At 37.6% G+C, this 11,401-nt stretch overlaps 1 protein-coding gene across 1 annotated transcript; it reads left to right on the forward strand.

Annotated features, from left to right (window-relative positions):
- Nucleotides 1-1,425: 1,425 nt before the first annotated feature.
- pctp (phosphatidylcholine transfer protein) lies at nucleotides 1,426-7,239 on the forward strand. Its single transcript, XM_079641773.1, has 6 exons — nucleotides 1,426-1,617; nucleotides 2,533-2,650; nucleotides 3,659-3,738; nucleotides 3,888-4,059; nucleotides 4,685-4,752; nucleotides 6,076-7,239. The coding sequence occupies exons 1-6, from the start codon at nucleotides 1,489-1,491 to the stop codon at nucleotides 6,148-6,150; spliced, it is 642 nt and encodes a 213-aa protein (XP_079497899.1). The 5' UTR covers nucleotides 1,426-1,488; the 3' UTR covers nucleotides 6,151-7,239.
- The last annotated feature ends 4,162 nt before the right edge of the window (nucleotides 7,240-11,401 follow it).

The following is an 11,401-nucleotide window of genomic DNA, read 5'->3' on the forward strand; positions in this document are numbered from 1 at the left end:
TCAGGGCTCTGTTCTTGGTCCCCTCCTCTTCTCCTTGTACACAAACTTGCTCGGATCAGTCATTAGCCCGCATGGTTTTTCATACCACTGCTACGCTGACGACACCCAATTAATTCTGTCCTTTCCCCGCTCGGAGACCCAGGTCGTCTAGCTGACATCTCTCAGTGGATGTCTGCTCACCACCTCAAGCTCAACCTTGACAAGACTGAACTGCTTTTCCTTCCGGGAAAAGATTGTCCCACTCTTGACCTAACAATCAACATCGGCACCTCTACTGTTTCCCCGACTCAGACTGCAAGGAATCTGGGTGTGACCCTAGATAACAAACTGTCCTTCACTGCAAACATCGCTGCTACAACTCGCTGCTGCAGATACACACTTTACAACATCAGTAGGATACGTCCCCTCCTGACCCAGAAAGTGACGCAGGTTCTGGTCCAGGCTCTCGTCATCTCACGTCTAGACTACTGCAACTCCCTCCTGGCTGGTCTACCTGCATGTGCCATCCGAACTCTGCAGCTCATCCAGAATGCAGCGGCTCGTATGGTCTTCAACCTTCCAACATTTTCCCACACCACGCCGCTCCTCCGCTCACTTCACTGGTCACTTCAAGACACTGGTACTTGCGTATCATGCTGCGAATGGATCTGGTCCTTCCTACATCCAGGACATGGTTAAACTGTACACCCCAGCATGTGCACTCCACTCTGCATCAGCCAAACGGCTCGCTGCACCAGCACTGCGAGGGGGACCCAAGTTCCCATCTGCAAAAACACTTCAGTTTGCTATCCTGGCTCCAAAATGGTGGAATGAGCTCCCCATTGAAATCAGGACAGCAGATAGCTACACATCTTCTGGCGCAGACTGAAAACTCATCTCTTTCGACTCCACTTCGAGCGATAGAATTACTAACAAAGAATTTCTAACAAAGCATTTATACTAATAAAGGACTGGCTTATCTTAAAGCAGTTGAGTAGCACTTGACATTTTTTGGCTCTATGAAACCTGATGTACTTATATGATTCTGTTTTCTTCAAGTTTGTATCTTGTTGGTCGAATGCACTTATTGTAAGTCGCTTTGGATAAAGCGTCAGCTAAATACAATGTAATGTAATGTCAAATACATACAGTATGTAACAATTATTAAAATCCTGTGTTGGGATTGGGAAGAAGTGAGCTCCATGTAATTAAACAACTATTTAATTGTTTTAAATATACATTGAGTGGCATGTCTTTTTCGCATGCGTCATTTTGTCATATATTTGTATAAATGATCAATATGCTATATTTGTTTATAGTTGTAAATACTTGATTCCCAAAATTACATTTCTACCAATGGAAGTGTTGCTGTAATTCAAGTTATTCCAGTTTGACGCATTTATTAACTGCGATCTCTTTTATTTTGAAAGCCATAGCCGGAAGTGGTGCTCTTGCTTGTGTGACAGACAGGTAAGGTGTCTGTTGTCAGAGGAACGAGCGCGAGCCGTCATGTCGCTGCAGTTTAAAGATGAGGAGTTTCAGAGCGCGTGGAAGGAGTTGGATGAGCCGCAGCTGGAGGGAGGATGGGAACTCTTCACCGAGACCATGGGAGTCAAAATCTACCGGCTCCACGATAAGGTATTTATAAGAATTTAAAATACAACTGCTGCTTTTACAACAGGAAGAGGGCTGCTCGTGACTAAATGAATGACTCCGTATCGGCTTTCCTTGTGTATTATCGGTATCATCACCGACTTCCTGTCTATCCAAAATTGATAAGATTGTTATCTTTAGAGTGATACATTTGATGACAACATTGGTAAAAAAAAAAAACAGCTGCAGTGATTTCCTAGCGGCTAACATGAGAACTATCCGGAAATGGAATTGAGAGCTGTTGGACCAGTCTAACCAAACTCCATTTACAAATGTGGCAATTTAAAGTTGCCTCTTCTTTAGTTTGGACACGTATACACACATTGTCAAACCTGATTTAATGCATTATGTAAATTGTAAAGATCCACCCGTAAATTCGGCATGCATCTGGCCCATCAAGGCAATAGCTTTTTAAAAGATCAAGTCAAATTGAAATGTTAAACTGCAGCTACCCAAGTTATCGTCATTCACTCACTGTGTTTGAACTATACCTCCTTGACTCCAATAGGGCCTACACATACATTTCATTCTGAAAAACAAAAGTCATGTAAACTTGATATGTTTTTGTAGTTTCATTGGAGATAATCCAGATAATCTTTTGCAATTATTTGGATTTCTGTGAATGGTGTTTGGCTTGACTTTCCCTTCATGTTGACACACTTCCAGGCACAAAATATGTGCCTAGAAATGCAGTTTGTCGGGTTTAGTACAATTTTCCTTGTGAAAGGTGTGTCTTCAGAATGGTTTCCATGCTTTTGGATCAATCCAACACACTTTGGGTGAAAGGGTGTAATGCACACCGCTCTAATGAGAGTTGTTTGGTTATGGGATTAGTCACATACTGTGGTTGTGGCGTGTAGCAAACATTTGGAAGAGAGACATTTCATGTGCTGTTTTCAGGAAACTGGACTTTATGAGTACAAAGTATTTGGTGTGCTCAACAACTGCAATGCAGAGCTGTGTGCAGAGGTCTACATGGACTTGACGTATCGGAAAAATTGGGATACATATGTGAAAGGTAATAAAAAAATAAAAATAAAGTGAGGTTCTCACTGTCATTCTCCTTTCCATCCAAATCAACTTTCCCTCATAATAATTGGTTTTATTCCTCAGCACATTACTGACATTCACACATTATTGTTAGCCTGTAACACACGTTAGCTTCTGTTGTCAGTCTTTAACCATCTGTCTTCTTAGAGCAAGTGTTCTGTATATGGTTTATACAGTGAAATAACATGCTTAATCTGTTATCCTTGTCTCCATGCAACTCTACAGTAACCTGCAGGTAACATGTTGTTGTCCTTTTGTATCTCCCTAGTCTGTTAGAAACAGTAAGACATTTTTGTCCAACGTGATATTATAAGAAGTTAAAGTAGGTTATTCTTCTAAAGTGGCATTTTGGGGTATTTTGTTGTCTATGGTTGTAGCAGAGTCTTCTTGTATTTGCTATGGTGTCTCCCCCTCCTATAATAAAGTCGACCAGCAGTCCGTTGCACACAACTATGCCCAAATAACCATGTTTCAACAATGCACAAAATGACTATAAAGGGGAAACTGTGGCTCATATTTACATGTTTGCAAACAATATTGTGCAGGAGGTAATATGTATTTTTGTAATGTTAATTTCTGCAGTAAAATGTTCTTGTAACTTGTAATTCCTACATGAAATAGTCAAGAACTACTGTATAACGTGTGATGGCTTGGATCATTTGAAGTCTCAACATGGGGTTCTCCCCATTGTATTTATAATCTAGTAGGTGTACAAATGTACTGAACTGATCACATGTATCCTACTGCATGCTTTTAATTGTTTATTGTTCATTTCTATTTCCATAACTTGGTCATGGGCAGATTATCCCTAACCCAAAGAAAAACATCAAAATGTCCTTACCAATTCCTTTGCTTACCAAAAGAGATGAAAAACAACACATTACAGAGTAACCTCAGAGATTGAAACAGGACACACATATTTAATTCATCTTTAACAGCCATTTTGATTAATTGATCTTCTTGTTTTTGTATTCAGAGCTCTTTGAGAAGGACTTCGGTGGACAAAATGCAATCTATTGGGAAGTAAAATACCCATTTCCTATGTCAAACAGAGATGTATCCTTCTGGTCTAAACAAACAAACAAACAATGTGAACACTAAAGTTTTAACCTTTTAAGCATAAAGTATAGTTTATACAGTTGAAATCATACTGTAATGGAGAGCATATTTCCCCAAAAAGTCTTCCCTAACAGCTGAACCCTCAGTATGTGTACATGAGGGAGCGCAGAGACCTGGATGTGGATGGCAGGAAGATCTGGGTGATCCTGGCCAGAAGTGCTCCAGAGACGCCGTGTGCCGAAAAGAGTGGTGTGCTGCGGGTCAAAGACTACAAGCAGAGCGTGGCCTTGGAGAGCGACGGAGGCTGTGGAACCAAAGGTAACCAAGTAACAAGTAACCAGGAAGTGCGCAGGGCGTTGAAACAAACTTTGGTAGTGGCCAGACGATCGTACTACAACTTCCTTGTCTGTCTTTGACGTCATTGTGTCCATTGTGTAATTTGTCAGATCTGCAACTTAATGGATTTGAAAACAAAAGACAGATGTCGCAGCAACAGTGTTTTTAAATATGTGTTTTGTACAGTTAAAACGTGTATATTATTAGTTTGATGGACATTTCTTTACAAATCACTTGTTCAAGACATTTATGCAGCAAGAAGGTGTCTGGCATTTTCAGATTAGTTAATTATGAATTGTATATTTGTAGATAAGCTTGGACAATATGTCTGAAGTTCATATTGTGATATCAATGAAAACATGTTCGATATAAATCTAAATAATAATAATAGGGAAAATGTATGCAAAAACAACAACAAAAACCTAACCCTTTTAACTTTTAAAAAAAGTATCTAAGCATTTGGGAGGAAAAGCTCTTGTGAAATGTATTTTCTTTTCATAAAAAAAAAAAAAGTGATATTGTCAGATCTTTCAATGAAAAAAACAGTTGATTAATTAATGGTAGAAGTCATTAACTGTCAAAAATAAAAATAATTTTTTTTCTTCAGTTTTCATGAATTACTTTGACAACCCTGGTGGCATGATTCCCACCTGGCTGGTGAACTGGGCAGCTAAGGTCAGTGCACACATTTTTCTTTTAATTTATTTAATATTCCTGAAATGAATACAAACAATGCAAGAATAAAAAAAGGAGAAGCTGTAAACCTGTACAGTATGTAATAAGTAGCTTTAGGCGCTTTGGCCTCGCTGAACGGTTACAAATGGATTACCGGTACATGCAAATGATTTCCTCATTGGGATTAGTAAAGTGTAATTTTAGCATGACTGGTTAGAGCATTTCGGTCTGTAAGTTGTTTACATTTTCAAGTTTTGGAAGTAAATAAACAATTGAGCTTTAAGAAGATGTGAGTTTACTTTATGTACATTACATTTGTTTGGAGATATTTTTCTGCAAAGAAGCGGATTTGAATGGTTGCATATGGAGATACAGTATTGCTCCCTTAGATCTGTTAGCTGCACAAACATTTGGAAAAAATAAAACATCTCTAACTTTGTTTTATAATATGTTACATGTGATAATATCCACAACACTGGAAAAACAATTGTACCATCCTGTTCTCCATGGCCAACTTTACTCTTTAATTATTCAGCCAAACTTGCGACTCATCCGTTTTCATTTACATATATGTTTCCACTGCCAGACAACAAACCTAGCTGAAAAAAATTGAAATATATTTTTGATTTAAGCCATTTCTAGATTAATCCACTCTTGAGACCATTTTCGACACACCAGAAGGCCACAAAATAGTGAAATATTTATAAATGTTGATGTCTAATACCTCTTTTCCACCAAAATAAGAGTTTCTATGATCTAGCCAGATGTAAGTATTTTCTTTTCTAGCGTTTAACTGACCTTAGGGTGATTGTTTGCTTCTATGTGTGGAATTTCACATTTGTTCCAACCAAAGAAAAAATATCTCATCATAAAAATATACAGCATTTAATGCTGCTGCTGCTGCTGCTGCTGCTGTTGTTCAGAGTAAGAGGACAACATTGTTAACAATAAAAGCCATGACATGGAAAAGCCTAAAAGTGACAGGGAAACTTTATTTTAAGCATCGTAATTAAAGGAATACTTTCTCATGATATATGTAAGTTTGAAGAAACCATTTCATTAAAGCAATACGTCACTACTGTATGTTGAACACATTCGTCGTGGATCTACTTTAAAGAGGGTGTTTAAAGGGTTCTCTCCCAGGCCTCTGAGAGTTCCGTCCCTCGGCCTGCTTTATGGTTTTCCATCATTATTGTTAGCAGATGTGTTCCAAGATGATGTCAACAAACTCCTCTCTTTGTTGCCCCACCTGGGTGTGTCTTCTCTGCACATCTGTTCATAATACTCCCTGATAGATGCTCTTTTTCTGTTTGTCTTTAACAGACTGGGGTTCCAGGTTTCTTAACAGACATGCAGAAGGCCTGTAGAAACTACAGCAAATTCTGCACAAAGAAATGAATGCAACTGACGGCACAATGGCTCATGCACAAGGACTCCATTTTATATTTCTTGTGTCAGTCTTGGGAGGTATTCTGATGCTGTATGATCAAATGTGATGTTTCCGTATGGGGTGAATGTGGCATGACGTGGGCTACTACTTTGTTGTTGTAGCATGCTCTTGACTCAGGCATGATCGGCCACCCTCATTAGGCTGCTGGGAAATCAATTATGTGTCATTGTACTGTATTAATCAATACTGTATTATCTTTTCTGTGCAATCAAGCTCCAGTCACTCCAGAATTTTAGAGCTTTTAGGAATTTTAAATTGGAAAAGGACAACTAAACCCCCCCTGTGGTATTAAAATTGGTGCCTTGACTGGCCACTACTAGAAATAACTAGCACCAAGTTTTAGCAATTTATTCAGATCATCAGTGAAAAAGCAAGTAACATATGCAATTGTATTATTATATTGTCTTTTCCAATTATATTATTTCAATATATTGTCAATTTCCAATGATACTCAGCAACACTCTTTATCAAGAACAACCGTTACTTTTAATGTATATGCAAATGTTTGTATTGCTCCATGTGGTGACTTTTAGCAACTTTTTGAGCTAGTGCTAGCTACTTTTATTGGAAAAGAGTTGCCAACCCTGCACAGGACAAACTGAATCTTTGGTTGCAGCTTCTTGCATAGGACATTTTAACTTTATCATCTTTTTAGATTCTTAACTCTACATGTGCAATATAATGTGATTCTTTGTACTGTATGATTAAGTCACACTGCAATCTTGCCCCTGACAATTTCATTTGGCTGTAATTCATTCATCAGTTATAATGTAGTGAAAGTTACAAATCTTTCGAGGAATGCCACTCGATGGGCTTCTTGTGATTCATTTTCATGGATTTATTTGTTATGCAAAAATTATTTTATGATACTCTATGCTGATTTTGGGTGCAAATTATCGAAGGTACACTATCTGAGATAATACTCAGGCTGTACCTCAGTGCTACAGTTGAGGTGAATATGGTTTAATCTACACAATTAAGGCCTATTACTGTGTAATATTGATGTGTAAAATAAATAAACTTTCATTTTAAATGTAGTTAACTGTCTATTGTTTTTCTGCAGCATTCCATTATCTTAAATCCACTACCACACAATGATGCTTTACAAGTAAATGGTAACCTTAGCACATGATGTCCTCCTTAGCAACACTAATCACCACTATAGTGTTTGCCATTGACATTTTGAATACTGTTTATACACCCAGTTGCCAGTTTATTAGTTACTTACTGAAACTAATTCACTATAATAAAAATGTAGTAAGATGTGGTTTGTGGTGCTTTTGAGGTGTATTTGTTATACAGGCTGGTGTTTGTGTTTTGAGCCTTCATTGATATAAATGGGGTGGACATTATAATAACTGAGTATTATTATATTATATTATTATTTTTCTTAGCAAGTTAATGACTTTGGTTAAATTAAGTTCGAACAATATGTATAGTGTTCAATTAGAGCATTCAAAGATTTCCCTTTATATAATATGAACTGCAGAAACAAATCACGCCAACTGAGTATATGGACAGTTAGGCCTACATTTGACACTCGAGAACAAATGATACATGGATTATTTTCCTTCATTCTTCATACTGAACATAATTAATAACTTTCTATAACTTCTCCAAAGCTTTCTCACATTTAAGAGAAATACATAATATTTAAAACAAACGTTTTACATTACTGTAGTATTTACTTTTTTGCATTCGCGCGCAGGCACATTTAGAGACAGCCCCTTAGTGTGCGCAGCCTTTCACGGTACACATATCCTGACCAGGTGGAGGTGCTGCTGCTGGTAAGAACCAAATGTTGCCTGTATTATGTTAATTGACAATATGCTCATGGAATAATGCTTACAGTAAAAATATGGGTAAGTGGTTGTATACTCTTTTTATAATTAGTTTGTGATGAGAATTGTTTATTTTCTAGCTGTTTAACTTTAAACCTAAACGTTAGCCTGCTAGCTATACCTGCCCACTCTTAACTAGCTAACTGGCTAGTGGCTACTCTGTATTTTTGTTGCTGGTTGTGACAGAAAATAGTTCCAAAAAACCCTCTGCCTAGTCAAGTCAGGAGAAGGCTATACCTGAGGCAGAAAGGCAGCTGAGGTCAAGATGACAAATATTCAGAGCCTGCTAATGATAGGTAATATTATGTATTTTTCCAAAACCATGGTTCTCAATGAGCTGCTGCTGTAAGACTTGAAAACCCAAACTATGAAAATCAACCACTAGACCAAATGTGTGGAGAAAGCTTCCAAATACAATATACATTTGGCCAAATAATATATTCATTATTTTGTAATTGTTAAATCTTTCAAGCATTTTTTTTAGTTGTCTTTTGTTTAAAGATCTGAATACTTCCTCCACCATTTTGTTTTTGTCAATAAATCTGATGAGTTGTAAGTGTTTGGTCTTTTAAATGTCAGAATGATCACTTCCCCCAGGCCCAAGGTGACGTCTCTAACTGTAAAAAATCCAAAGAAATTCAATTTCCAGCCATATTAAATGGAGAAAAGCTGCAAATCCTCCCATTTGAACAGATATTTAGTGTTTTGGTTTGATAAAGCACTCCAGATTGAGAAAGACAACTTACATTGAAGTTCAGTGTTTCTATAAAGTAAAGTTTTGATCATATTATGTTATGACACTGCATCATATCTGTTAGTAGATTATTTGTTATACTAGGTATGATAGACACAGTATAGGTCCTGCACTTCTTGCTGCCTCACAGGAGTGCTCAGTGGAAACAATGAATTACAGGGTCATTTCCTTGTTGCCCCTATTATCCTCCTGATTACTCTCCACCACAGACTTAAAAGTCAAATCATGCGGTGACACGCCCTGTTTTTTTGCCTCTTTTGATCAGTTGTGGAACTGAAGTGTTGGCCCAGATGTTTCCTGAGGGAAGAAGATGCTCTTTGTTTCCTATGAGGTCATGTTGCCGGGATCGTTTTGAAGATTTTGGTGGACTGTTGTATTTTATTTCCCTCCATACTGTTTGTCTGGCATGATATAATGGAGATGGGTCTTTGCTTTGACTCTATTCATGTGGTTCTATCCAGATAAACATTTGTTGTGGTTTAAGAGAATCCTAGCACTATTAAAGGACATTTAAAAAGAGAGACAGCTCCTGGCCTTCATCGAAGTTAATGGTGTTAACTGTTGGGGAAATATTTTCCATGGCCCATAGCTTTGACCCAGTTTATCAGTTCATTCTATCCTGGCTGAGCACACGCAACTGTAACCTTGGCTGCTGTGCCCTCAGTGTTCTGTCTCCCTGTTCCTGCCTGTTGGCGTCAGCTGATAGAGGTGTTATCATTATATCTTGTTATGCACAATGTTGATTATTCTCTCTGAACTAGCTAAATAGATGGGTCTGGGGTAGAGTTCTTCAGAATTGACGCGGCAACTCTAGCGTTAAGTCAGAACCTCTGGCTCTTGGACTTGTTTTGTGAACTCTCCGGACGAAGCTCCAAATGAACCCATCAGTGTTTGACATCAGAGCTCCAGCTCTCCCCGTGTCTCCTTTGAGTTGGTGACTCCTCCTGCATTGCTACACAGACGTTTTTCCCACATTAACCATTGTTTTAGGATTCAAATAAGGTTGCAGGTAGAGTAGGTTGTGACTTTTGTTTTATTTGCAGCTAAAGTATGCTCAGCTTGTGGATCTTTTAAGATTCCGACATATTTGGCAACTATGATCCTTAAAATATAGAATTAATGATGAGAACGATGTGAAACAATTGGAAAGTTGTATTTGAAAGAATAGTTTATACCGGATAAAAGGTCAGCTTGTCAAAGGGAATATACATTTTGACATACATATCGAAATTATTTCTTATCTATTTTGAATAATCCAAGTTCGCTGCTCGACAACTTTTATCACATAATTTTAGTCTTTATTTAGACATTTTAATGCTGAAATGTTACAAATGTTGAAGGCTCTTTTAATGTAACTTTTGATATTCCTCTTAAAGTGCACCAGAATGCTGAATTGAACATGAAATAGGTTTCTAAGACTATCCAATGTCCTCCCACCAAACAAACACTGAGATGTTCAAACATTTGAAGTTCATTTACGGTTTTCTCTTTAGCTTGTTCAGTGAAATGACGTCATGGCCTTAAAGATGAATTTGATCAGGTCAGTGATGGAGAAACAAATGGTGATCGGAAGGTTGTGAGTTCAAATCCCGCCAGGAACGCCACTAGTGTGGTCCTTAGTTACTCCAGGGAGAATGTCCCTAATTGGTAATTGTAAGTCGCTTTGGATAAAAGCGTCAGCTAAATGAAATGTAATGTAATGTGATAATTAAGACTATGCCACATATGAAATTGAACATGTTACATTGGGAAAACATCCTTGACGATTTCTTCTTTTTTGTAATGTGCGGCCTCATAGTTTTAATTTTATGGTATAGTCAGCTGTAGAATTGTGCATGTGTTTTATAAAACTGCTTATACAACACGTGAGGTGAATCAGGTGTATAATGTTTAACAAACACCCTAGTAAAGTATATGATGAAAATACAATTTCGGACTAGAAAGAGATACATTTGTTTTTATTTTGTCAAATTGATTTTGCATTAAATATGTATCCGTCTTACACAAAGCAGACCAATTCAAGGATGCATCAGCGCCAAACTAACCAGCTGACAGCTCTGACAGATTTTTTATGTTTTTACGCCCTCTGCTGGTGGAAGTTGTACATTGACTGGTCAAAATCTTGCTTATTATTTACAAATACCATCACATTACACTTTATGAAGGAAAGACTATAACCCTAAACTCTCCGGTGAATCACTCAATGCCTTAATTTACATTAGTTTTTTCAGTAACGTGGCGTGCATACATTAAGTACAATACAAATAAATCTGAAGGCAATATAGTCATCAAAAAAAAAAAAGAATACATAATAAAGTTGGATACAGCCATAATCAAAGGGGAAACACTCTCTATCTTCAAATATATCTTCAAATATACTGTCCAAAATGAGAGCATTTACTTAAATAAAATAACTTCTCTATATTAGATGATATGAATAAAGACAGATTGGAAACAACAAGTATGGGAAGTCAAATAGAAAATGCTATTTTCCTTTCATATAAAGTAAAGGCCCTGACACACCAAGCAGTCACCAGAGGACTCGCCGACGCCGGCTGTTGCGTCGCCGTGTTCTCCTGCGTCTTGGCCATGTGTCGCACGGGA

The sequence above is a fragment of the Notothenia rossii genome, assembly GCF_949606895.1.
Source record: "Notothenia rossii genome assembly, chromosome: 8".
NCBI lineage: Eukaryota > Metazoa > Chordata > Actinopteri > Perciformes > Nototheniidae > Notothenia > Notothenia rossii.

Excerpts from the sequence above, each read along its gene's own strand:
- pctp (XM_079641773.1), top strand. The coding sequence starts at position 1,489 with ATGTCGCTGCAGTTTAAAGATGAGGAGTTTCAGAGCGCGTGGAAGGAG. Across the intron at positions 2,651-3,658 it reads TTGGGATACATATGTGAAAG|AGCTCTTTGAGAAGGACTTC; the intron begins GTAATAAAAAAA and ends TTTTGTATTCAG. Across the intron at positions 4,753-6,075 it reads TGGTGAACTGGGCAGCTAAG|ACTGGGGTTCCAGGTTTCTT; the intron begins GTCAGTGCACAC and ends TGTCTTTAACAG.